Genomic DNA, 22,446 nt, shown 5'->3' on the forward strand with positions numbered 1-22,446 from the left:
TCCTCACTAGTGGAACTTTCTGCCGCTCACGCAACATTTGGAACACAAACAGTTGAGCGAATGAGCAAGCGAACTTCCAGTTGAAGGACGAAGCGTCAACAGAGGGAACACGCCAGAGGAATTTCCGTCGATATTCGAGCTCCGGGATAGCGCGATGAGTCACGGATTTTCTGGGAGCAGCTCAGGGAAGTCGTTGCCTTCCTCTGGGATACCACAGAGAAACTACGATGTCTTGTGAGGAGGAAGGGAGAAAGATGCTTCAGTCCGTCCAAAGGGGCTCTCATTGAAATCCTCCGACGGAAGCCCTCCCGAAGTGATTCGAAGTCCATGAATTCAAGTTCGATCGATCGTGATTCGCGGGATCATGTCCTCTTGCGTACAAGGTCTCTCTCGACTCGATCGGAAGGTGAAAGCTCGTTGCGAATGTGCACGAGAACGAGCAGAAGACGTGTGGAGACCGACACGATGAGCGCGTACTCCCCACTTCGCGAAGCTCGGCCTCCTCTCAACGTCAACCGATGGATAGATTGAGGCGGTCCCTCACCAGGCATGTGTCGCCGTCGACGACGTAATACTCGTTGGTCAATTTCAACGGTCAGCGTAATTGCAATTAATAATTGTGATAATCTTGGTGACGACCACGACCGCGATCATCAATCAGCCTCATTTCTCCAGTGAACGTCGCCCTTCTCGGTACTCAGTGAGCGGACGATTGAATCCGTGATTGAATTCGAGTCGGAGACTCCCGGAGCTCTGGAAACCGATGGTGGAGCGATGTGTTAAAGGGAGCATCGACTGATTGATTGAGAGATTGACGCTCGTCCCCCTGTTCTCCTGGGGGAGAGCCGACTCTTGGACTGAGTTTTGAACCCCGATCGATGGAATGTCCACGAAGACTCCGTCCAGAACGGGAAACGTCGACATAACGGATATCCGACGTTGATGAGTCATTTTCTTTCGACCCGCTTACCCCGACATTCTCATGTCAACCATTCCGCAGTGGGAAATTCTGATTCTAGCGAGAATCGCCTGAATAGAATTATGAATTTTGAGTTCCGACGGAGCAGAGACGGCGATGAGCTAGGGAAGAGAAGTCACCGGATCTGCGGTGAAACACACGTCCTCTGCTTATTTATGGGGGGAATGAGCGGCGAACTTCGCGCTGAACGGAAGGGGCAACATAATTCGCGCCACAAGGGCACCAGAAACGTGACCAGAGTCTGGAAGTCGGGGAGGAATCGGTACGTGGAAGTCGTCGCAGAATGCCGTGTGATTTCGGTGATGGGAACACCGTGAGGACCGCTGAAATATTTGAGGGCCGGATCGAGGCAGAGCATTTAAAACGAAGGCCGAACATGGACGATCGAGGGGAATCACTGACCCGTCCAGAAGGAGTGAGAAGGGCGCATCTAATGGAGCGGTTCAAGACAAAAAAAGAAAGATCCAATGAGAGCTCCAGCAACGAATTAATGAGATCGTCTATACGTTCATATATACGCTGAGGTGAAGACGTCTTCTTCGTTTTGCCGACGTCCTTCGGAACCTGGCGGCGATCGCAGTCTATCGGAGGGCCTAACGGTCGACTTTTCGCCCGCCGATCCGATTGTCTGTCCGCTGGGAGCTCCGTGAACTTGTACGGAGGCGAGGCCGGAACGAGTATAAATCTTCTATGTGAGGATTGTACGATACGTTTTCAGTCCTCATTTTCACAGAGGTTTCACGCATTTCGGACCGGCGGCTCATGAGGCCTATTGAATCTTCTCCTTGGCCTCGCAGATGCATTCCCCTCCCTTCCTTCAAAATCAGCTTTTCTCAGAGAAAAGATTTGTGATCCTCTATTCCGTGGATTTATCTCTTCTGAAGACGTCTCCCCATCCTTGTGAACGAGGTGGCAGCAGGTTTCGAGGAATCGCTCGAATCTCAAATCGACCTCTTATCTTTTCCAGGTGAGCGAGCACTCCAGGTTCGTTTTGGAAATCGAGGAATTTCCGAGTAAATAGCACCTTGCGGAAATCGAACCTCCAGCAAGACGGTTGCCGGATTGATGCCTGGGATACCGGGGAGCTCGGTCAAATGAGAAACGAGGGGAAATTCACATCCAGCTCCCTCATCGTTCAATGGGTCTTTTTCACTCGATGTGTTTACCCAGCTCACTCCGCAATGACGCGTGATGTGCAAGGGGCGCACCACGCAAACAGACATGCCAATTATATTGACAATGCAAGCCTTTCATTGCGAAGCAAAGCCGCTATTTTCTGAATGTATTCTGCTATTCGAGGTGTGTCGACCACTTTCGCGGATTCATGGGGTCCGCGGACAAGACCGAAAAGGGGAAGACGAAAGCAGCCGATAGGTGCAGCCAGAGCAGCGTACCATGCGGAAGTGACCTCTTCGTTGACTAATTTTGCTTCTTCTCCCTTTCGATCAAACAAATGACTCCTAGCGGGGGAAGGATGACGGGCAAACCGAACGCGGGAGAAACCTTCTCCGAAGAGGAGATCCGAAGAAAGAGTAATTCAGGGAATCGTAGGACATATGCTGTAAAGCTTTCAAGTCATCTATTCCGCATGGTTCTACGAGCTGTGGAATCTCTCGGCCGGTCCGTGGACCGCATCGGTCAGCCTATGGGAGATATCAATGTGCGGTGTATCACGTCAATGGTATCGACCGAAGCAGACCTGAAAGTCTCCATGAATGATTAATTTCCGTTTGAGCTCATTGCTCTTACTGACCGATCCCAGCCTGCGGACGGTCCAGTCTCCGGGTACACGGTCGCGACGACTTCTGGAGAACTCCGCACAATATCTTCCCACGTCGAAAAAAAGATTGAGATTCCTTAATTCAATTATTTCTGAGCGACGACACTCTCGCGCTGCTGAAGGCACACTCACTCGGATTTCCTTGTGAAGTTGTGGCGTCGTCCTTCATTGGCAGAGGGGCCTCCGAGCGACGACGGAGGAACGGGCGGGCGCGGTCGCTAGCGCTACAAGCGATGCCCTTTTTAGCGAAAAGAATCGCATTCTCCCTTCGTTGTATTCTCTGTGAATTCGTATCACGCTTCAGCACTGCTTCGGCAATCGAGTGTTTCTACGGAAAAGGTACAGCAATGAGGAGAGCGAGACGGAGCTTGAGCGAGGGGAGCAAAGTACACGAGCAAGCGTCACCTCAATCGCAATCGCTCAACTCGCTGCTTGCGTCCCGCAGCGTTCGGAGTTGATTAAACGATCGAGAGAGTTCCCGGCGTCCTTTCAATCCAGAAAAGGATCACTCCGAATATTCCTCGGGATTTGTCGTGTTCCCCTCTCGGATCCAGAGGGCTTCTTCCCAAGATTAGTTCGATGATCACCGATCACAATCCTGATCACCTGCCCCTGTTGACGCTGGAACAATTTTTCTTAAGACGGGTATCATCAGCTGTCGCTCGGTGTACAAAGCCTGTTGTGGCTGTCTGGTACCTGGCCGAGTGCTTGAGTCGGAAGTATTCCGCGCAGGGCTGACTGAGGTGTCGTCTTCATCCCGCTACCAGCATCATCAAATCCCAACGGACGTAATATTACGGAATCCCGAATCATTTATTTCTCTGTTAGTCAGTCAGGATCGTCGGGCGGACAACGTAAGAGATTCTCCTTTTCGCCTCGGTCCGTTCAACTGCAGTCGATGCTGTCCCGGTCTCGGGCGCATGGCTCGTAGATTGATAGGCTCTTCCTGATCGGAATCGAACCTAGCTAGTTCTTTTCCGAGTGACTACCGATACGATCGCTAGAACAAACCTGGCGAATCCTAGGTCGGCTCACGCTCTGTTCAGGCTCCGCGGATTGTTTTGTCTACGACCAGAATCGTCCAGCCATCGATTCATCAAGCTTTTTCCGAGACAAGTGGGCGATTATCTCTGGACAGAGATAATGTCGATAAGCGCTCGGCGAGGCTCTAGAAAAATCTTCCGCAGTATTCAGTGAAAAGTTTCAGAATAGTGGATCGTTTCCGCAGAATCGCTCCTTTACTTATTCGGTCGTTGAGCGGTTGGCTAGATCCAGAGACGTTCCTTGAAATTTATTCTGAAACTATTATTCGATGATTGGCGAAGGAAGGGAGAGGAAAATTACGCATCAATGATAGCATTCTTCAAAAGTGTAACTGTGTCCATCATCAGCGAAGCTCACGCCCGATACGTCGCTTTTGGAATTCTGATCTGGGGTTCGCTTCCAAAGAACTAAGAGGGAGTGTCGTTCCGGCGTCGGGATCGCTCGATGGCGGATCAACAAGATTCTGCGAGAAGGGAATCACTCATGGTAGTCGTCGGATATCTTTCATTTTTTCCTCTTCATATTGCCAACTTCCGATTGGCCGAGTAGGCGACGCGCAACGCCTCGGAGCAGGGGATGATTCCAGAATAGAAGAGCTAGATGGCGAGATTTATGTTTATGCATGTAGGTATGTAAGCTGAAGAATACCCCCAATCATTTCTGCTCTCCTATCTGCGCAATGCTGTTCTCTCTTCTCGTTCTACCAGCGGGTTTAATGGCCAGACGGTCCAAAAGACGGACGGGCGGGCGGTTAGTTACTGGTCGGCTGCTTGCTTGGTCGGTTGGTACGGAATCGGCTTCAGGATCGATCAATCTTGCTAAGCTCTGCTCTATGTGACATGAAAGTGGTGGCATGGTGCGATATTGGCTCTTTTTTCATTTTAATGTGAATTCCAAAGGTGACAGACGTAAAACAGCATCCAGGAGTCGGAGGGGGAGGGAGGAGATCGGGCAGCTGTCGCGACTCCGGCGGCGAAAACGAGTGACGAGAAAACGGTCCCGACGAGATAGGGCGGAAAATAGAGCTCTGCACTCGATTTTCCCTTGAATGGACTTGAACGAGACTCTCGCGTCGACTCGGCGGTTCCCCTCGGTTTTCCAACTTCGTTCGATTCCCGAATCCCGTTGCGCAATTGGCGCATATTCATTTATCAATATTGAACCTCATTGATCAGCCAGCTGAGACCCCGTGCCGGGTTGGGGAATGAGATGTTGACGCATACGCGAGTGGTCAGCTCTGTTAGCTTATAAGTTATAGATCTGGTAGGCCGCATCGAAGTCATCTCGTTTCGAAAGTCGCCCGTCCCGTCGGCCGGCCACTACATTATCTTCGGGCGGTAGCCGAGCTGGGCATCTGAGACCACGTCTTTGGGACCGGTCGACCGGAACCTGGCGACCGAGTTCCGTGCTCAGGGCCCGGGCGCCCTTGCACCGTGCGACCTCCTGGAGATCATTTTATTGTTCTTCTCTGGACTATTGCTCGCGGACGTTATTCTCGATACATCATCTATCAGCAAGACTCCGACACCGCCCCCTGACAGTCTTTCGAAAACGGAAGATCGGGATCGCTGAAAAATAAATGCGAGAAATATAGCCGCAAAACTTCGATTCCGATTTTTCTTCGATCGAGCGAAATCTGTCCGGCTGATATCGCACCAATCATCTTTCTATAGTGATCGAATCCCGCTCTGTTCGGAGGCGGTCGGAAGCACTGATTTTTTCTTTGCCGCTTCCTTCTACCGAGGCAACTGACCAAGCGGGTTGACAGAGTACAGCGCTCCGGTAGTCAAGGAGGGCAACTTCTCTGAAAAAAAAGATTACCAGAATCACGCAGCGTGCATCTTCCGATAAGCTGTTGGAATCGACGAAATGCTTTCTGATCGAAGACCTTGTTGGTTTATTTCACTCGTTACGCTATCTCGGTCTCCGAGCCGGGGCATTCCGTTGACGGAATGCGAGCCAGCCAACGAGAGGACGAACGGGCGAAAGAGCTGATCCGCGCCGCCGAAACACAAGATATCCGAGCCATCCCGAAGTCTGAAGTCGCCAATCAAAGGCGGTGATTGTCGTCTCTTCTAATTCTTCGTTCTTTCACCTTTCTCGATACTCGGAATTTTCCCCCTCTCTTTCGTATCCGCTCCGGAGACAGCCGTTGGAATTCGAAGCCGTGCCGAATCAAAAGCCGTTCTCTGACTATTTCAAGTCATTTGTTGTTCGTTGGCCGTTTCTGAAGTTGACAAGCGAAAGAGTTAATCGCTTCGCGAGCGAGCCTTCCGAAAGGATCTCCTCAACGGCATTGTCCGGGAAATTATTGTGAAACAATTTCAGGGGATCATCCGCTTGCTCACACACCCCGCGAGCGTTTTCCTCGATGATTTTGCCTGGTGGCAGCGGGTCTCAGATAGATTTAAAACTCCGGGATTACTGCTCGGGATCATTCATTGTTCAGGCGGTGATATACAACCGCAGGGCGTGCGTCACCGTGGCTCTCTTGCCTGAAGAAAGAAACTGAATCTTATTACGACGTATACAGCATCGAATACTGACGATGGAACCTTGGGAGATTTTAATCAAGCAAAGACGTACAAGTCGAGCAGCGGGCCCCTGCAATATCGGGACCCCTATATCGTGGTTGAGACGCATATCGGACCCAAGTCTTCCTCATTGGATCAGCTGTTCAAGCTTATCGGGCAGCAGATCCGTTTGAATGATTCAATTCGAACTCTTTTTGGTTTTGCGAATCCATTGGGCTGGATCCGATGATTCGGTTCACGAAGCGATGTCGAGAATTAGACGCCACGAAAAAGTCCCCTGAGATTCGATGTTGACCGACGCCGACGTGGTAACGATATTCGGTAATGACGAGTTCACTCCTGTTCCGGAAGAACACGCGACGTATCCGCGGCGCAGGGAGTAACGGATCATAATGACGTCGACGATCACCGTTGAGCAGAAAAATGGAAGAAGAGGTTTCGGCGAACATGTCAGACGCGCCGAATCGGATTTTTACGCACGGCCATCCAGGGTACGACGTTCCACTCGCGCCCCCGCACGGAAAATATTATACAACGTTACGTCTGGTCAGACTTATGCGTCAGTGTCTTCCTGAGAAATGCGGCTCTCCGCTCGGCTGCGGTCTGCAATGCAGTAAATTTCTCGCTTCCGCTGTCAATTTCGTAATTTCGGGAAAGCTTGGGCGCTCCGTGGATTTTCTGCAGAATTCCCTGTCGGATTTCCGACCGCTGTTCCACTCAGCCGCTCAATCATTGAATCAATCAAGCAGTCGTCCGATGAGTCATTTCCGAGCGATGATTCGGGTGAGTTTTTCCACCATAGACTGAGAGGCTCCGTGAGAACGCCGTCGAAAGGGATTCTAGAAAGAGCGGAAAAGGAGGCAAAGCTCCGCCGAAGCTTAAGCTCCCAACACAGAAAGTGAGAACCGAAGTCAGGTTCCGATTATGAACGCACGAATTAAGTGTTCGAGCTTTCGGGGCTCCGAAGGCTACCGGGGTGGTGGTGTCAAAGTCACCACCAGCGCAAGTCGACTTCATTATTCATTTAATAAGGGAATTACTATGGTGATCATTGTTCACGGTGGCGGCTCAGAGTGTGACCCTGCTCGATATTCGGAACGAATTTAGTCATTATCGCCTACGATATCCCTTAATCGACACTGCCGCAGGACGTTGATGCGACTTATTCATTCTGGAGTTGATTCCATCCTTCTGGTGACGATTTTGACGCTCCACCGAGCTGTCTCTCCCTCTCTTTCCGTGAACTCTGTCCAGGATCTGATGGGGTGATTCGTTCGGGATGATCTCCCGGCTGGAATTGTTGTCCGAAAGGGGAGAGCCTGCCAGCGACGCTGCACCGGAATGAATACTAACGGTGCACGAAGCCGGACAGAAGAGGTTGGGCTCTTTCTGACCCACTAATGGTCGGCCGGATCGCAAATACAAAGTTCATTCATTGTGCGCTTTTTTGAAAAATCTGATAGCACACAAGTGTCATTCTGTGGATCCCGCCGGAGCTCGGACAGGCGATTTCCGTATGCGATATGTATTCTCAACGTATTTACGTGTCCATGCACAGCTGGACCTACCTTAGTTGGCCCCTTCGCTCGTCTGTGGGCTTCAATTCTGAAGACACAGCTTGACTCTCCAGCATAAGAGAGGGTTGCTCGTCGCGCGACGTCTCTGCTCGGGGATGTTTTAAATGAAATTTCCAGCTAACGTCTGACTCTTTCGGTGTGGGTGGCAGTTCATTTCTTATCTTCGCTGCATCTGATGTTCGGTCAGTTAGATTCGAAAGGCTAGAAGCGGGGAACGACGAGAATAGAAGTGCCATATCCAGACTCAGTGGAGGAAGCGGCCCGCATGCTATCGGTACCTCTCCTGCTGCTCTAGTCCGCGTGGTTCCCGCTGATTGCTTTCTACTCGGACGCTCCGCGTATCCGTTACTCCGCGGAGTTTCAATTTCATCGAGAGGCGCCCCACCTTCCTGGTGAAGTGGAAAATGCATCGACCGAAGTACCGTTGCAATCGCGACAGCGCGCCGCTATATTCATTTTCTTGCGACGCGTCTTTCGGCTAGATGCATGATTTCAATCAGTGTGCCTCGACAGAGAGGCTTGATACTCCTCTCCAATTAAAACTTTCGCATTCTCGGCTCTTTCGAATTTCGGACTCTCCCGTCGGTCCCAAAGACCGATTTACAAATGTCCACGCATTCATCGACACGCGAAATCTCAGGACGAAAACTCTTTGAGTAACGGGACAGCGACAAGAAATTATCGGTGGAGCCTTCCTTGCGCGCGTCCCAGAAACGGATACGTTGTTCTACTTTTCAATTGAAGAAAAGAGTCCTGTTCGGGAAGAGAGTCTTCAAGGCCGATAAGAATGGCTACTGGATGATGTCGCCTAAACACACGGACATAGGAGCGCCGACATCCGAGTGGAGGATCGAAGCTCGTGATATGGGACATTGATAAACCCATTTGGGTGTATGTACATGGATTAAACGCTGAAGTGGTTCCGTCCGCTGTCACGAGTTTGCCCTGTTTCCTTGCGTGTTCCTGCTCCTTGTTCTGAAATTCGTTGTTCAAATTCTTCGCTTCCATTCCCGGTCTCCCGCGTTTCACCTCGCGCTTTGGCATCGCGATCGCTTCAACCTTTCGCCTTATCGCTGAATCCAAATATCTTACTCGTTATGAGTCTCAAATTCTGTGTGCCATGTGTGTCAGCAGATTGAGCTTACTGGCAAACATCACCAATTGGGTCTGTCGGCCGATCCGGAGCTTCGAGTAATCTTTTCGAAAATGCTCGTTTGACATTATCTTTCCGACATCATACGTCCCCATCGGGATTTGCAGAGGGTTCCAGCACGCTTCGCCTTGTCATCCTCGTCGGATAAGGTTGGACCGCCGTTTTTCTCTCCGGTCCTAAGGACATATTCAAAGAGCTCTCGAAGCATTTACGGTCGAAGGTTGTCAGGCTTCTGCATCCAAGAGGAGACTCCCCGCCGGTGGCGTTTTCCGTCTCTCGATGATGGGGAGAGCTCTAGTCTGTTCGAAGGGTCTCGTTTCGTTGCTCGGGAAGATTATCATTGGGATTCGAGGATTCCCAGCGGAGAGAACCGGGCAGATCCCTCCACATAGAATCGGGTCTCGTAGGTCGCTTGCTGCCCCTGTTGTGGGTGGCGGAGCGGCCACCGCTCAGACAAGCTGTCTCGCCGGTTTGAACCACCGGTGATGTGTTTTCCAATGAACGGAAGGCTTCTCGAATGTCTCCGCTCTCAGATCCCTCAAGTCTCCATGAGCTCTACCAGAAACATCTTCTGAATCGAGCCGCGCTGCTCCTCGTTTATCTGGCTGGATATCTACCTATCACGAGCTCTCGCCGATGCGTTGTATCGGGATAACATCTTAGTCGCCCGAACGACGCGGGTGGATGACACCTCACAATCATTCTCCGAAATACACCGAAACTAGTCGACCCTGAAAACATTCACGAGACAGAAAGACAACTGGGGACATGAACGTGCTACAGACCTCCGGCGACCCGCGGGCAGCTCCGATCCAACCAAAACAATCGACCTGATAACGATCCCCCTGACGGGCCTGACTGGTGGCTTATTGAATCCGCCGACTGACTGAGTGCAGTTTAATGAAAACGAGAGTTTTCATCCTTCTCTCTGAGGGTCTTCTTCTCGTAAGCAAATTCTTCGATCCCCTCACCACGCTTCTTCTGCTATAACTCCAGAGGATCGCCGAAGATCTACGCTTGGGTTCCGGAACCCGGAACTAATTCGGAAAATAAGGTCAGGAGTGGAGCAGATGAGATCGCTGGCTTCTGATGCGCAGTCTTCTTCAAATTCAGACCCTCGAACTTCAGGTTCGGGGTAAGAGGAGGCCGCGAGTACCACCGACGCCACAGGTCCATCGACCGTCAACGTTTAAGTATGCGAGGAATGAAAGAATCCGCCGGCTAGCCTGGCTCCTGCTCGTTTCAAGAAGATCGCCGCGCCGCAGCTTATCCATTGGTGAGGTCTCGACGACGAACGATCGAGAAACCCAGCTTCCCTCTCCTAAGGTGTTCATGGTGGGGTAGCAGAAACAGCGGCAGCACATGCGGCGGCGGTAGCCGAAGCAGAAACATCGGCATTCACCTCTCTCCGGACCGAGACGCCAATCAGGTCTAAGAGTGAGCTAGCTGTACCGTCGTTGAATGATCCGTGCTGAACCTGAAGCTTGGAGGACCTTTTGCGGTCAGTCCGCACAGTCGAATTCACGTGTCGAACGGCCCTCGTTCCAAAAGTTTACGATAACTAGTCGGCTTCATCCGCGGAATATTCTGCCTGTGCTTGGTGGATGATGTTTTGAGGAGCAAAGTACCCTGAGACCATGCCCCGTGCTCATCCGGATTAGGAAAACCACAGCCTCGCTTTGGGGTCCGACTGCGGTCATGCTGAAGGTATGCGACTCGACTTCCACTGAACGTCTAAAACGATAAGCTTTCCCAGATTCGAAATTTTTTATTTTCCTTTTCGATCAAGTTTTTTTTTCTCAAGTCCGAATCGCTCGAGTCCGCCTTAATAAAAACCACTCCTTTATTGATACTGATCACTTTGATACTCGTTGTGGTTATACGCAGCGAAATCTGTCACTTAACAGCCGATCCTAAGAGGGTGTGTGTGCTTCCTCCCGTGCGGGGACTTCGTGTGCGTGTTCGCGAGGAAAGATTGAAGACGGTCCACCGGTCCATGGCACCGTGTGATGTCACTTGCGGCGGATCCCGCTCGTGAGTGAGTGCTCGATTTCGTGTGTATGTGTATTTGTTCGTTTAACCACGTCGCGAGGATCAATCTTCTGCCGCTGACATTCTAAGTATTGCCGCTCGGAAACAAACTTGGAAGGGAAGAGCTTGGAAAACTCTCAAGTAAAATACTGAACGTGACGTAATCAGACGGCATGATGCGCTGCTCATATCCGGCAAATTCCAAATGATAATTTCGACGACATCAATCTACGAGCAACCGACCGACCGGTCGCTCGCCTGAGTGGTCGTCGGCATCGTCCTTCCGTCGACGTTCGTTTATTTTGTTCTTTTGCGCGCTCGCCCGCTCAATCAATCGTCCGATATTCCGGCAAGCGCTTGTTTGTTCTTTAGACGCTTAGATCGTATCTTAAATCGTCTACTTATGCCTTGATTCGATATTTTGTCTCGCAGCTGTCTCCGTTTGATTCTCTGCCCGACTCTACCACTACGTCCGGTGGACTTGGAGAACTTACAAGAGTCCGAGACAAGTGTTGACCCCAATGTGATCCGATAGCAATTCCTGTAGGAATCTCCGCCGTTCGACCCCGCGTCGTGGGTCGACTTTGACAGGCCGAACCGTCGACAGAAGATTTGCTAAAGAATCTCGTTTGATGCTTTACAGGAATGTCCGCTGACGATTCGACAGATTCGACGAGCTCATCGCCGTCAGAGTCACCGCCTCCTCTACCCCCGTTAACCGATCATCATCCACATCTAAGGATAAACCACGTTTCGATGGGGCTCGACTCGCAATCAGCGTTCATGAGGAGATCATTCCATAAGAATCCCAGGTTACCCGGATCCTACCGTTTGTCGAAGCTAAACGGTTCTTCCAGGTGAGCGAATACGCGATGGAATCGGATTTTTTTTCCATTATTTGATCTGGCCTCGCCGGAACGTCCACGATGAGATTGCAGTTTCTCGAAAGAATTCTCTCAACCCCTTCACGCATCGCTGGTGGAATTCGGCAGGATTCTCTGACACGACTCTCTAATTCTTCCATCAGGAACTCGTACGCGGATTCCGAATCAGAGAATGATCTGCCCGATAATGCGATAGCGTCAGGAGACGTGAACAATGCCGTGTTCAGTCGTGGTTCCACGCAAAGACAGAGCATCACGTCGATGAGATCGTTGCCCGCACGAATGTTTGATATTCATCCGGCACGGCATGAAAGGTACGAGTCATCTCCCAGATTCTGGATCATGCAGAGACAGCGATGTCTTTCTCCCCTCGAGTCGGAATCGTCACGCTATGCCGGAGCTCTCTAATGCCACGAATGCGCGTCTTCTCTAACTAACTGGAATTTTCCGTGTCTTCGCAGGCGGCGCGCAATAATTCCTATTTCAACCAAGATGGCGTCTCGTGTTATCTCGAACGCAACCGGTGACCTCGGAGCTTCACACGTGGATTGCAGAGATTTCACGACGATCCCTCTAGCTCTGTCTCGGGCGCCTTCGGCGTCTTCATCGCCACGCCTCCACCGCAACCAGCGCATCGTCGAAGAGGTTGAAGTACCGTCGTTCGTGACGTTCAAGCCACCGTACGGTCGCAGCAGCATCTGCAGCTCGGACGATTGCAGCACAAGCGAATGCAGCAGCTCCCCGCACAGCACCGTTCGTAGGACCGGGACGTCGAGTTCCCCGGACCTCCTGAAATCATCGTTGCACTGGTTCAAGGATCCCGCGTGCCGATTGTCAATGTCGAGTCAGAGTTCTTGGTTTTCCGACGATGAGCTGTATTCGATGCGCAGCAAATAGGGTACAAGCTAGCCCCGTCGGAGTTCCTCTTCGGAACGGGGAGCATTCGAGCTAATGATATTTCGAGAAGCCTGCTTAATTATAGGCGATATAGGCGCGAGACGAGCGACGGGACCGGGAACTTAGGCTACCCGCGGGCCAATCGACCTGTAATCGCACCCGACCGATAATCTAACGTATTTTGAATGACGAACGGAAATAATTTTAATGCTAGGAAGCGAACAAACGAAAACTTTGAAACGAACGGACAGATCAAATCTATGTATCGTTCCTATTTCGCGCATCCTTCTCATACTGGAGAAGAGCGAATAGGATCGCCGAGGCTGTCCGGATTGCGAGTGAGTTCGGCTCGAAGATATTTATTCTCTTGGCAATTCTTACCATCCATGTAAGAAGCAGAAGACGAAGATAAACTACCATGGCGAGAGCAGCGATGTTCTTGACGAATCAGGGCCAGCTAGTCACACCACTACACGGGAGAACACAAACAAACAACGCGTAAGAGCATCACCACATGGGACAGACAGACGGACGGACATCAAGGAGTTGCATAGTAATAAGGTATCGAGCCTACGTGCACACGATGCGCATATGAGGGGAGCATACGGGAACGAAGACCTAGACTTTTGTTGCATATATGAAGTCGTCGTTTGAGAACGGGGCCTCAGTCCGCGTGCATCGGAGAACAGACTCCTCAAGACAAAATGAGTCTCGCAGAATCTCCATCAGAAAGAATCAAAAACACATTCTCTACACCTATGTAAATAATATAAATACTACTCAATGTATTTGAGGCCTTCTCGAGCCCTTTGATGATCTAGCGGCAGTAAGGAGCTAAGGATTTCTCCATCAAAAAATTTCTTGTCGTCTTTCGAGACTCTTCCGTGATCTCCAGACCATCCTGAAGGATCGGGAACAAGACCTCGTTCCCTGGCGAGATCACCTTACACGTCCCAGAATTTCTCCTTGGCGGAATCTCGCGATGCTTTCTGAGACTTCGCGGGCCGGAAGATCGAATCGATTCCCTCTGTGAAGGAATCGCTGGGTTCGAGGATTTTCTGCAAGACGTGGAATTAATTCAGTCTTGCGGCCATCTCTCAAATCTTGTCTTCTTTTCGAAATTATCGATGGTGGGCTCGGACAACGAGCGGGATGATTTGAGGGGAAATTCGAATGGAAGAGAGAGAATTGTACATAGAATAATTGATGTCAATGTGCTTGCGTGCCAGACGCTGAAATATAATGTATTGAGACGAAGAAAGAGCATGGAAATAAATCGAGAATGATATTATCCGGTATTTTCATTAATTCATTTGGAATTCCGAACTTGAAGCAAGCCAATTCTGGCGTGATGAAAGCAAAGCTCATTCGTTCATTAAAATAGTTTCGTGACTAGTGAAACTGCTCGACATTTCGCTTTGATAATCGCCCCATCCTTGTGGTGAGGATCCGAGTAGGGACCAGGGTAACTTCGAGACACGACCATCCGATGAAGAGTCGGAATCCAGAGATACCATCGAAAAAAAATCCTCCGAGCCTTCATGATCCCAATACTTCAATATTATATCATCAGTCATCGTATTATTCAGCTCATGGTCGCAGTCGCTATCACAAAGGCGCAAATTCTTATGCTACAGTGCCCAATACCTCATCACTTCCATAATCCCTTCGTAGAGACGTCCTTTTCTTGGTTTCTTTCCATGACTTTGGTCACAGCCATGAGAAAATCATCCTGAGTGACGTGATGCCTTCGTTCCCTCAGCGCGTACATGCCAGCTTCCGTACAGACCCCTTTCATCTAATGAAGAGCGAAAGTAATGGGAGGGATGGCATTTCACTATTATTTCCTCAGTCCGGGCCGAATCCATGAATGCTCTCACACTCAAAGGATAAACTCAAGGATATGATGCGTAACTATTCGGCATGAATATCTGTAGTTCGCTCACCTCGGCACCAGAGGCTCCGGTCATCGATGCAGCGACTTTTTTGAGATCGATTCCCCTCGTGAGATTCATCCTCCGGGAATGAATCTTCAGTATATCGTATCGGGCCTCCTCGTTCGGCGGAGGGAACTCTATCTTTCGATCGATCCTGCCGGGCCTAAGCAAGGCAGAGTCTAAGATATCGATGCGATTCGTTGCCATGATTATTTTGATGTTCTTTGTGGCTTCAAAGCCGTCAAGCTGATTCAACAGCTCCAGCATCGTCCTCTGAACCTCTGAATCGTTATTTGCACCACTGTCGTTCCGTGTGCTTCCGATGGAATCGATCTCGTCCATGAAAATGATTGATGGAGCTTTCTCACGGGCCATCACGAACAGCTCGCGAACCATCCTAGACCCCTCACCGATGAATTTCTGAACCAATTCCGAACCCGAGACCCTCATGAACGTGCAGTCCGTGTGGTGAGCAACGGCGCGAGCCAGCAGAGTTTTCCCAGTGCCGGGGGGACCGTACAATAACACGCCTTTCGGCTGTTCGATGCCCAGAGCTTCGAAAAGCTCAGGATGCTTTATCGGCAGCTCCACAACCTCTTTGATCTCCCGAATCTGTTTGTCGAGACCTCCGATGAGGTCGAAGGAGGAATCAGGAATTTTCTCGACTCTCATCAGGGAAACAACGGGATCAATTTTACTCGGTAAAATTCGGTGGAGGAAATAGGAGTCGCTGTTGAGAGCAACTCGTACGCTTGGTTTCAGATCTTTCGGATTGATGGCCTTCGACACCTCGACCACGAACTTTCCCTCATTAGGAATTTTCACGTAGACCTTGTTCCTCTCAATAACCTTCACAACTTCGCCGACGTACGACGGTGGCTCTCTGAGTTTCTGTAGCTGTACACGCAGTTCCAGCACATTCGTATTGAGCTCGTTCCGTTGAGCTTCGAGACGCCGCAGGGTCTTTGTTCGCTCGGCAATTTCGATGCTCAAATTATCAATTTTCGAAGTCAAGTATTCCTTGATGAAATCATTCTGTCGAGTTCGCTCGAGTGACCCTCTCATCAAGTTGCCAGAACGATCCACGATCGAACTGAGATCCCCGGCGTGTTCCAGCGAGTCCATGATGAACTTCATTGCTTCACATGGAGAAACAGCAATGTCTGATGAAACCTCGTTGTGCAGAGCAATTTCAAGGGGGGCCCTGAATTCCGGGCTCACGCGCAGAATCAAAGAGTCCCCATAGCCTTCTCGACCCATGAGACCCTTCAAATCATGTTCCCCGCTCCGCTATCGTCCACATTTGGAAGGTATTCGCAGGTCCCGCGATGAGGATGATTCGCATGGCAAAGACTCCATGAGGGTATCGTTCCCGGATGAGCCTGCACGACGAACAGTCTTTGCGAGACGATCATCTCTCATTTGTGTGAGCAACAATAAAAAATCGCGTATGACTGCGGCTAACGGAAATTTCGGCGGATCCCCTAAGACATAACAGAGCGAGATCACGTGGCGTCGGGAGTCGTCCTCGGTTCCGATACTGATGCTCGTTGAAGTCAGGTTTCTGACGGCCGTAGAGGATCCACGAATTCTCCTTCGCCGGCGGCTTTGCGATCTTCCCGGTAATCAAGCCACGCTCGGAGGGGTTGGGAACGATACGAGAGCACCTTCCGGAAATGAGAGAAAATTTCCGGGACCACGGTCCGAGCCCGAGATCTCCTCGAGACACCAGGATTCGGGATCCAGCGAGAATCGCTGATCGCGCGGTTCGGCTCGTGCGCGCGGACGGCGCTGCGGTCGCCACGCTGATCTAGCAGACGGACGGGCCATACGCCATCTTGTTCCGCGGTCAGTTGACTTATCCCAAAGCGGCGGCTTCGTAAACGCGTGATTGCCGCAAGTGTTGTGGATTCCTTTTGACTTCGAAGTTTTTTCACCCAATACATCCGCAGCATAATGAAGGCCATGCAGAGACCGATCATCCTTTTGAAAGACGGAACCGAGTCGCACCAAGGCAAACCTCAAGTGATTTCAAACATCAATGCTTGTCAAGTTATCAGCGATGCGGTGAGGACTACGCTGGGTCCTCGTGGAATGGATAAATTGATGGTCGATTCGAAAGGTAAGAGTTTCGTGACGATTTCCCGCTGACGGTCGGTGGGAGCGGGGCTCATAGGGGGAATTCATCATGTACGACGACGACGAGTGCTGTATCCTCTCGTGTATTTTGCGAATCCATTTTAGGAGATCAACAATGCGCGTTAGGAGCGGCATGTCCATATATGGGCGGGACCTCCCAAAAAGTCAAATGCTTGTCATTGTTCGCCTGTGATTAAGGGGGGTCGGACGGATACCACGATTAGTTGCGAGACAATATTGTAGCGAATATAGAGCGCAGCGTTGTTCGCAACGCCAGGTGGCAAGCGACAGAAAAACTGACTGAACCGAATTCGGTGCCTGAAGGGGACGGTCTTGGCTCGCGTGAGAAATTGCTGTTCCCGAGAGAGCTCCATCAGACTAGTACCAGATGTGCATGGAACAGATTCGTGAATGTCATCGTGATATAGGGCGACGGTTTCTAATAATTCTCTCTCGAACATCTTCCAGGAAAGACAATTATTTCCAACGATGGAGCGACCATTATGAAGCAACTGGATATTGTTCACCCAGCGGCCCGCACTCTGGTCGATATTGCCAAGAGTCAGGACTCTGAGGTGGGTACCTCCATGCGGTGTCCGATCCTCGAAGACTCAGTCGCGAGATATCCCACAGCTAGTCCGCTTGTGACTCCGATTGGAATCACAGATGGAGACTCTCACTTCCAGGTCGGCGATGGGACCACATCGGTTGTCTTGCTAGCTGGTGAATTTTTGAAACAGGCCAAACCATACGTGGAGGAACACGTCCACCCTCAGGTCATCGCTAGATCCTACAGGAAAGCCTCGTGCATGGCCATTGATAAAATCCGCGAAATCGCCGTTACGGTAAGTCTAATTCATCGCGAGGCTTCAGCTAGATCGGTTCCCCGATATCCATCACATGATTCCCTGACCCGTACCCGACCCGTAGCTTGACTCGCTCTTGGGATGTCAAGACTCGTTGCATGGCAGACCAAGGCAAACAAATAATTTTCCAGCGAAAAGTTGATGGTGGGGGTGAGAATTTCTCTTTCGGTGGAAATGTTAGTTTCAATAGACCTTCTCGAGTTGGCGATCGTTCTCTGTACATAGATATACATATGTACATTTGAATATCTCCGGACGCGCAACCGCTAATATAGAAATGCGTTAATTCCCACAGGTCGACAAAGGAGCCGAAACTCGTGCACTCCTGGAGAAATGCGCGATGACAACATTGAGCTCTAAGCTCGTGGCTTCGAAAAAAGAATTCTTCGCGAAAATGGTCGTAGACGCTGTGATGCAACTCGACGAGTTGCTGCCCCTCAACATGATTGGTACGGAGCTTTCTTGCCTTCATGAAAACCCGTATTTCCCTCTATCCTTACCTTTCCCCGACCGCTTGCGCCTCACTTGGAGCAAGTATTTGTTTCTGGAAGCAAATAAAAACGAACGCTGATCCCTTTCTCGCAGGTATCAAGAAAGTCTCCGGAGGAGCTCTGGAGGACTCGGTTCTAGTTTCGGGAGTCGCCTTCAAGAAGACTTTCTCCTATGCTGGATTCGAAATGCAGCCGAAAAAGTACCACAATCCGAAAATCGCCTTGTTGAACATCGAGCTAGAGCTTAAGGCTGAGAGGGACAATGCCGAAGTCAGAGTCGATAGCGTCGAAGAGTACCAAAACATCGTCGATGCCGAGTGGAACATCCTCTACGATAAGCTAGCGAAGATCCACGCTTCCGGTGCTAAAGTCGTTCTCAGCAAGCTGCCTATCGGAGACGTGGCCACGCAGTATTTCGCCGACCGCGATATGTTCTGTGCTGGACGCGTTGCCGAAGAAGATCTCAGGAGAACCATGAAAGCTTGCGGCGGATGCGTTCTGACGACTGTCCAGGACCTGAAGGATTCCAACCTTGGATCTTGCGAAAAATTCGAAGAGAACCAAATCGGAGGCGAGCGTTACAACATATTCACGGGTAAGCAGAATAGAGTTATCTATCTGATTCCTTTCTCAGGATGTGAATCTTTCCCCTCATCGAGTTTCCTCTCCGGACCGCTTCCAGGCTGTCCCAATTCGAAAACCGTCACCATGATCTTGCGAGGAGGAGCTGAACAGTTCATCGAGGAGACCGAGCGTTCCCTGCACGATGCCATCATGATCGTCCGTCGTGCCGTGAAGAACGATGCCGTCGTCGCTGGAGGTGGAGCAATCGAGATGGAACTCAGCAAATACCTCAGAAACTACTCGAGGACGGTCGCTGGAAAAGAGCAGCTCTTGATCGCGGCTTTCGCCAAGGCGCTCGAGGTCATTCCACGGCAACTGTGCGACAATGCTGGATTCGATGCGACCAACATTTTGAACAGGGTACGTATCCGGGGAGTGCTGCGTCTGGCGTATCTGACACATCAGAAATCCCTACAAACCTTCGCGGGAGAGCTTGAAACCTATCGGATGGGACTTGTTCCCAATCGAGGGAATCCAATCATCGGGGTTACGTTCCTGATCGAATCGCTAAATCTATGAAAAAAAATTTCAGCTGCGTGAACGTCACGCCAAGGGGGATAAATGGTCTGGAGTCGACATCAATAACGAGGACATCGCAGACAATCTCGAGGCGTGCGTCTGGGAACCAGCGGTTGTGAAAATTAACGCTCTCACTGCCGCGACGGAAGCAGCCTGCCTCATACTTTCCGTCGACGAGACCATCAAAGCGCCGCAAAGTAATACCGACCCGACGGCCGGGAGACCTTTCTAGATTCGCTCGTTCTGTGTTCAGGCGAATGAGGCTATCACTAATAAACTATTGAGACTTTTTCGGCTCACATAACATATTGATGTTTGTGTTTTCATCTAGGGAGCTAATAATCGTTCCTATCGCGTAAACTCGATAGGGACCGGGATACGTGTCGGAAGCGAGAAATATACTTTTATTTGTATATTATTCTGTACATTATGATTTGGCGTCAAGTATTTATCGTGGAGCATTACAACCATTTTTGGGATCTTGTTGAGCCATCCTTCTTGTTCTCCGTGCAAGGGAATGAAAATCATTGGACCATGTCAACTGTCCGCTTGACCCTCTGGGTAACGACGAAATCCTAGGCGTTAGGGTCTGACTCCTCCCGGGCAGATGGGCTCGAGGTTTTCTCCTCGACGACCGGGGACTTGAAAATTCGACTGGAGTCAGTCACCGGCAGGTCCTTCATATGAACTGAGAAACTCGTCAAGCTCCATTGATTTGCCTTCGAAGTCTGCAACTTCGAATTGAAATATTTTGGGAAACCTCCCTAACGCTGAAAAGGCCGCAGTCGAACGATTCAATGCCGATATTGACGGGAGTGACTCACTTTGCTGATTCGCACCCGTCGGAGAGCACAGAAGGAACACCAGAGCAAGGCGCTTGTCAACGCCGCCAGCAGAGCGCCGATTAAGGCGATTATGGCTCTCAGGGCCGCGGCTGAGAAATTTGCGAACATCCGGAAAGACGAGAGGAAACTCTGAGCCTGCGGCAGAGCAAGGAATTAGTGAGGGATTCGAGAGTCTGAACGATTCGTCTCCGCTGCGAGAGTGGAAACTATCCGAAGCGGCCGCCCGGACCTCGGAGAGATTTCCCTCAAAAACCATTGAGTCACGGACCTTCTCGACGAAGCCTATTTGGCCCTCGGCGGTGCATGTTGCTTCTCCGGAGAAAGTTCCTTCGGGGAGACACTTGATGCTGTCCAGATTCGCTCGGAAGCCTGCTTCACAGTTGAAAGCCATCGAGAGGTCAACTCCGAGATTCGTTCTCTCTGAGATTGCGGAATGCTGAGGGAGGCTCGGGCTCCCGCAGGAAACCGGGTTAGAAACACATATCGTTTGATGAATTCCCTGGCAGGCTCCTGGACGCCAACTCTTCTGCTCGCTCACGAGACATTTTCCGTTCGGATGCTTATTCGTCATCTGGATTCCTTTGATCTCCGTGCCGTTTCCGTCTATCCAGGTGCTGTCATTGACGCGGTTTGCGTTCACCCAGAAACTAGGAAGGTGAAGATTCGTTTCTCAGAGTGCTCCTTCGCGGAATCCGGGGTATGTGGTGAAATTCCCCGAACGATCTTGAGGACGAAAAGGATCCCCAAAACCCACTGACCTGACTACGAGTTGCTCGAAGGATTTCTCGACGAAGCGCATCACTTTGAAATCGATGAAGTTTTGGAAGACCCTCGAGATAGGCATCACGAGTGTTCCCCCGTAGGATTTGCACAGACTGGAAGCGCTGGCAAAGGTGTTTTCTCCGAGGAATCGGATGCATTGATTCTGCGGAAGAATCGATCATCATGATTTCTCAGAGACAGCTGAGAAATTCTCAGCTCCGGTGCTACGTGAAAAACTTCGGACACGATTCAGGATAATGATCTAGAGTCTACAGGAAAGCCTCACAGAGTTACCTTGAAAACGTGGCGCATTGTTCCTGAGGGCAAAGGGGGGTCAGAAGAACAGCTATCCTCGACGGAGAGACCCCAATCGCTGTAGACGTTTACTTCACAGAACGAGACGCGATGCTGCCCGGGTTCCTCAATCGCGATCGAGACGTACCTGCAGGATTCCATTGATTGATAGTACTCTTTCGTGTCGCCGCTCGAATCTGCTGGAAAATCTGCGGAATTTGTTCTCTGCCTCCTACCTGCCCATCGCAGCATGGTCTTCGCACAAGAACTGCAGCTTCTTCTCCGTCACCTGACCGATACTCTGTCTCGTACACAGCTTATTGAATTTAGCCCCTGTCGATGGAAAATGCGACCCCACTCGGATCTCGATCGTCGAATTCGGCAGTAAGTGTTCAGACAGGATCGTGACGACCTGGAGATAGCCTCCTTGTCAGTGTGCCTTCACCAAAGACTCTCACAATCAGATGCACGGGGATTTGCTGCAATTTTGCTTGTTATTGTACCCACCCGCACTCGATAGACTTGGAAAGTGTCGACGCTCCAGACTACGGTCTTTTCGTGGGAATCGAATGAGAAACAGGTTCGCGGATCCCCATCAGCCGCGAGATCTGCACCCGCGTACTCGTCAGCCTGCGACGTAATCTGACACGCATTTCCTTCAGCAACTTCGAGAAGGCACTCTGTGTCGTGTCTTAGCCATTGACCGTTCGAGCAAGTTGCGTTTCCAGTCCCGAACAAAGTATAACCAGCATCGCACTCGAACCTGTCCAGAACAAAAAGGGGAAATCTGCATCGCTTCGGTCTTCGGGCTACCTACTTCGAGAACAGGGCGATCCTGACTCACTCACTTCACGAGGCTGCTTTCGGGGAAGCCTTCAAGGGACCCGGGGGGTGTGGGCTGGGAGATGATTTGCGAATGACGCGGTAATCTCGGTCTTGGACAGCGTTTTCCGGAAATTGTCGGGAGCAATTGTGACCAAGTCACGCAGAAAATCGCTAAATAGAGACAAGTATTCGGTCCCATGTTCGGGCGTTGATCGGAGGTGAGCCCTTACTTCGGGCACGTATGGAGAACGATCCGAGCGAGCTC

The 22,446-nt window shown here is 50.7% G+C and overlaps 4 protein-coding genes across 4 annotated transcripts in view; 2 read left to right on the plus strand and 2 right to left on the minus strand.

The window, feature by feature from the left end:
- Positions 1–13,259, plus strand: part of LOC100901545 (uncharacterized) — a 52,255-nt gene extending 38,996 nt beyond the window's left edge. Inside the window, exons 2-4 of the mRNA XM_029111574.1 lie at positions 11,742–11,955; positions 12,126–12,296; positions 12,444–13,259. Coding sequence (XP_028967407.1) covers positions 11,744–11,955; positions 12,126–12,296; positions 12,444–12,879 — 819 coding nt within the window. The 5' untranslated portion in view covers positions 11,742–11,743 and the 3' untranslated portion in view covers positions 12,880–13,259. The remainder of the gene's footprint in view (positions 1–11,741; positions 11,956–12,125; positions 12,297–12,443) is intronic.
- Positions 13,260–14,530: 1,271 nt separating this feature from the next.
- LOC100901687 (26S proteasome regulatory subunit 8-like) lies at positions 14,531–15,953 on the minus strand. The gene is made up of 2 exons (XM_003743669.1): positions 14,826–15,953; positions 14,531–14,677 (listed from the first exon to the last, which is right to left on the minus strand). Exons 1-2 carry the CDS (start codon positions 15,951–15,953, stop codon positions 14,531–14,533), a joined length of 1,275 nt encoding a protein of 424 aa, XP_003743717.1.
- Positions 15,954–16,676: 723 nt separating this feature from the next.
- On the plus strand, positions 16,677–19,764 carry CCT7 (chaperonin containing TCP1 subunit 7). The gene is made up of 7 exons (XM_003743610.2): positions 16,677–16,938; positions 17,424–17,530; positions 17,642–17,800; positions 18,117–18,270; positions 18,407–18,907; positions 18,995–19,296; positions 19,469–19,764. The coding sequence occupies exons 1-7, from the start codon at positions 16,773–16,775 to the stop codon at positions 19,685–19,687; spliced, it is 1,608 nt and encodes a 535-aa protein (XP_003743658.1). The 5' UTR covers positions 16,677–16,772; the 3' UTR covers positions 19,688–19,764.
- A 133-nt stretch (positions 19,765–19,897) lies between these two features.
- Positions 19,898–22,446, minus strand: LOC100901831 (uncharacterized). Its single transcript, XM_003743670.2, has 8 exons — positions 22,205–22,446; positions 21,864–22,119; positions 21,593–21,768; positions 21,357–21,504; positions 21,059–21,225; positions 20,569–20,947; positions 20,280–20,435; positions 19,898–20,189 (listed from the first exon to the last, which is right to left on the minus strand). Exons 1-8 carry the CDS (start codon positions 22,378–22,380, stop codon positions 20,031–20,033), a joined length of 1,617 nt encoding a protein of 538 aa, XP_003743718.1. The 5' UTR covers positions 22,381–22,446; the 3' UTR covers positions 19,898–20,030.

The sequence above is a fragment of the Galendromus occidentalis genome, unplaced genomic scaffold (assembly GCF_000255335.2).
Source record: "Galendromus occidentalis unplaced genomic scaffold, Mocc_1.1 scf7180000077450, whole genome shotgun sequence".
NCBI lineage: Eukaryota > Metazoa > Arthropoda > Arachnida > Mesostigmata > Phytoseiidae > Galendromus > Galendromus occidentalis.

Bases quoted from the DNA above. Each gene is read 5' to 3' on its own strand.
- LOC100901831 (XM_003743670.2), bottom strand. From the start codon at position 22,380: ATGGGACCGAATACTTGTCTCTATTTAGCGATTTTCTGCGTGACTTGG. The intron at 21,226-21,356 runs GTAACTCTGTGA...ATTCTTCCGCAG, and splicing joins CAATGCGCCACGTTTTCAAG to AATCAATGCATCCGATTCCT. The intron at 20,190-20,279 runs GTGAGTCACTCC...TTCAATTCGAAG, and splicing joins GACGGGTGCGAATCAGCAAA to TTGCAGACTTCGAAGGCAAA.
- LOC100901687 (XM_003743669.1), bottom strand. From the start codon at position 15,953: ATGAAGTTCATCATGGACTCGCTGGAACACGCCGGGGATCTCAGTTCG. The intron at 14,678-14,825 runs GTGAGCGAACTA...GCTCTTCATTAG, and splicing joins CCGGAGCCTCTGGTGCCGAG to ATGAAAGGGGTCTGTACGGA.
- CCT7 (XM_003743610.2), top strand. From the start codon at position 16,773: ATGAAGGCCATGCAGAGACCGATCATCCTTTTGAAAGACGGAACCGAG. The intron at 17,801-18,116 runs GTAAGTCTAATT...TAATTCCCACAG, and splicing joins TCCGCGAAATCGCCGTTACG to GTCGACAAAGGAGCCGAAAC. The intron at 18,908-18,994 runs GTAAGCAGAATA...GACCGCTTCCAG, and splicing joins GCGTTACAACATATTCACGG to GCTGTCCCAATTCGAAAACC.